At 41.1% G+C, this 3,605-nt stretch overlaps 1 protein-coding gene across 1 annotated transcript; it reads right to left on the bottom strand.

The window, feature by feature from the left end:
* Positions 1-495: 495 nt before the first annotated feature.
* Positions 496-2,002, bottom strand: LOC149234362 (uncharacterized). Its single transcript, XM_089368251.1, has 2 exons — positions 787-2,002; positions 496-686 (listed from the first exon to the last, which is right to left on the bottom strand). The coding sequence occupies exons 1-2, from the start codon at positions 1,967-1,969 to the stop codon at positions 496-498; spliced, it is 1,374 nt and encodes a 457-aa protein (XP_089224377.1). The 5' UTR covers positions 1,970-2,002.
* Between the last annotated feature and the right edge of the window lie 1,603 nt (positions 2,003-3,605).

Below are 3,605 nucleotides of genomic sequence, written 5' to 3'. Positions count from 1 at the left end.
CCTGTCCCTAGTAGTAGAAGGCCCTGACCCTGCCTCTGCACCTAATGTCAAATAATGAGTGCTAGGTATGGAGCTATGCTCTCCTATATCTATAGCAGATGGTGTTGATGCTGATGCTCCCGCAGTGTCCTCCTCCTCCTGCTCCTCCTCTAAGTGCTGCTGCTCCTCTGACTCCGAGTCCTCCTCTTGCTGCCCTTGCTCTAATGGATCATCTGCCACTGGCCCTAACCATGAAGGTGACTCCTCCAATATGGGCTCCTCAGACTCCGCCCTCCACGGAGACAATACATCAATATTGTCTAAGGAAATGGCATCTGGATCCATTGGTGATTCTATTTGCCTCACTCGAAGTCGGATGTTGTAATGCACATACACCAAATCGTTGAGGCGTGCGAACTCCAACCTGTAAGAGTGTCAAAAAAAGTAATGAGTCTTGACTCTTGACTCTTGACTCTTGACACATGAAGTTGAAGGTCATAAATTAAAAATTAAAAATTACAATAAGTGTAATTGCTCAACTGAAGGCTTGAGTTCAAAGTTATACCTGTTGCGTTTTTTGGCGTGTATTTTCTCAAATACACTCCAATTGCGCTCACACCCTGAAGAGCTACATGTTTGACTCAAGATTCGTATAGCCAATTTTTGCAAATTTGGTGCCCTTGCACCATAGCTTCGCCACCAAATATCTACAACAAAATAATGAAATAAAAAATTCAAAAACTTAAAAGTTAAAACATAATTAAATTCAAATTTCTAATTTCTAATGAGTGATGACTTGTTACTTACGTGGCATGAAGAGGGCCCTTTCCCTAATGGCATCATCAAAGCCAAATAGGCCAACACAATCCTGATAACACTGTACCTCGCGATTGATTTTGCTACGAAGCTCAAGATCAGGTACCATCCTCTGAATACAGGAATGGAGCCCTTCCATCACCTCGCCATCAAAATCAAAGTTGCATTTGTATGAAAATGCGGGGTTGAGGAAGAGTGCTGCTGCATGAATGGGTCGATGAAGCATCCCTGTCCACCGACTATCGATCACATCCCATAACATCATCTGCCTATCAAGGCCAGCAGAACCCTTGTTTGCATAATAGGAACGAATGGCCTCCTTGGCCCTATCCATGCCCTCATACAAATAAGGCATTGCAGGCTTCTCTCCATCCACCAATCTAAGAACCTTTACTATAGGTTCGCTAACTGCACATGCTTCTTCTACTCCACGCCAAAATGTCTTAGAGTACACCATTTTTGCAATGGCTTTCCCATCAGGTCTCCTGTTGTATCTACAATTACGCCAAACATCAGACACAAACATTTGCTTCAACTTGAACTGACATCGAAGCAAAGACTGAAGAGTAATAAAGGTTGTGGCAAAACGTGTGATAGCAGGACGTCGCAACTCCTTGTTTCTAGTGAACCTCCTCATAAGGCTAAGAACAAAAGCATGGTTATAAATAAACTTGGGGATGCTCCTAGCCATATCAACTGCCTCCTTGATGAAGGAGAGTTTCCCCATATCCTCAAGCAACAAATCAAGACAATGCGCTGCACATGGAGTCCAGAACAATGTGGGATGCCTCTCCATAAGCATTCTGCCGACAGACACATAATTAGCTGCATTGTCTGTTATGACTTGCACCACATTCTGCACACCAATCTCCCGAATGAACCCATCTAACAACTCACATATTGTTGCTGCATCTTTGATATGTTCTGATGCATCCAACGATTTAATAAACATGGTACCTTTAGGACAATGTACCAAGAAATTTAGAAGGGTCCTACCCTTCCTATCTGTCCAACCATCAGACATCACTGTGCATCCAGTGACTTCCCATGTCTTTTTCAACTCCGCCAATCTAGAGTTGATGTCCTGTTTTTCTGCTTGAAGAATTGGCCCCCGCAACTCCTCATATGTGGCACTTTTGTACCCTGGGTCCAGAACAGCAATAGCATCACACATTGGCTGCCAAAATGGATTGGTTTTCGTGATGCTGAGAGGTAAGTCGCTCCAAAAAATACACCTCCCCATGACTCTATCTGCTTCTTGCTTCTCCTTTTTTTTAACAAGCGATTTTATGCCAGGTTGTGCTCCAGCGCCTGTTCGTGGAACAAAAAATGATGACCTCGCACTCACACTAGCAGTAGCATGTGATGGTGTGCCAGTTATGGAGCCCCTCCCACTAGGGCCACTAGGCCCACTACCCTCAACACCAAAATCAAGAGAAGATATCCCGAAAGATCTACCTGCACGTTCAGCTTTGTTTCTTTCCGCCTCTTCCTTCTTTTTGTCCTTTTCTTCAATTGCCTCAAGAGCTTTTTGTATAAGCTCCGGACTAGAAACTGTACAAAGCCCAACATCATGTCCACTGAGTCTAGCAAGATGGTATTTCAGTCGTGTAATCCCACCTGTCATCTTGTCCCCACACAATTTGCATGTAAGATATGCACGATTTGTCCCACCATCAGGGCTCCCATACTCCCAAAATGGGTCCAAGGCTTTTGGCATATTTGTATTTTGTAGGGGCTAACTCAAACGGAAACCTAGAGCACCAAAAAAAATTTGGAATTAGTAACTTAATAAGTAATACAAAATTTTCAAATTACAAATAACCACATCATTTTACAAAACAGTTTTAACTTGACTGTTGAATAGAAGTGTAATACAAGTTGACTGTTGAATAGAATTGTAATACAAGTTGACTGTTGAATACTCTTGAACAAAAGAGTATGAACATGTTGTAACGTGAGGTATCCAAATGGCAAATGAAACACATAGCAAATTGGCACGGAATGAGAACAATTTCTTTCAGAATTATGCCAAGCATGGGAAAAATATATAACTGTTATAACTTATAACTTATACCACTGCTGTAGGTGCATAATGCATTATTAGACTACATAAGTTCATAGCAGTGAGCACAGAGAAAGTTACATCTTTAACCAGCAAGGCAGGGTGCAATCTTTGAAGAAGAAGGCAGCACCTTTTGAGCTGATGGAGGGAGGATTTTGATGATTGCATCGATATGGGAGAGAAAAGATGAGGTTTCCAAATTCCAACAGTACTTCTTCAAACTTTGATACTTATCCATGACAACATGTTTTTAGCAGTTGAAAAGGTTCGGATCTTTGAGAATATCATCATCCTTCTCTTCATCTGAGTTTTTGTAAGCGTTATCATTGGCTTCTAAAGTTCTAAGATCCATCAGGTAGACAATGGACATTCTTGAAGTATGTTGAAAATAGAAGAAGTCAGGAACTTAGATAATTGTGGGCATTCTATTAAAGTGTATAGGCCTGAAATTTTTGTTCTTCGAGGGTAATCAAATATTTGACGGTTCAATATCCCCATGGGCCAGCATTATAAATTTATACCTATTGAGAGGTTTTAGAGGCGTTTTTCATTCCATTCATAAACTTGACATCACATTACTGATGGTTTATGACATATGTAGTTTGCAAATGGTTTATAACTTTAAAATTTAGAGTCTAGACCTGCTGTAGGTGATGATTCCCTACATCTTTTGGGCATAAATGCTGTAGAAGAGGAGGAATATATGCTCATTTATCCCATTCATACTTCTACTGCTACATTCTTT

Source organism: Pinus tabuliformis, chromosome 8, assembly GCF_031772625.1.
Source record: "Pinus tabuliformis cultivar Carrire ecotype Pingquan chromosome 8, CPIR1, whole genome shotgun sequence".
Taxonomy (NCBI): Eukaryota; Viridiplantae; Streptophyta; class Pinopsida; order Pinales; family Pinaceae; genus Pinus; species Pinus tabuliformis.
This window is presented reverse-complemented; position numbering and strand designations above follow the sequence as displayed.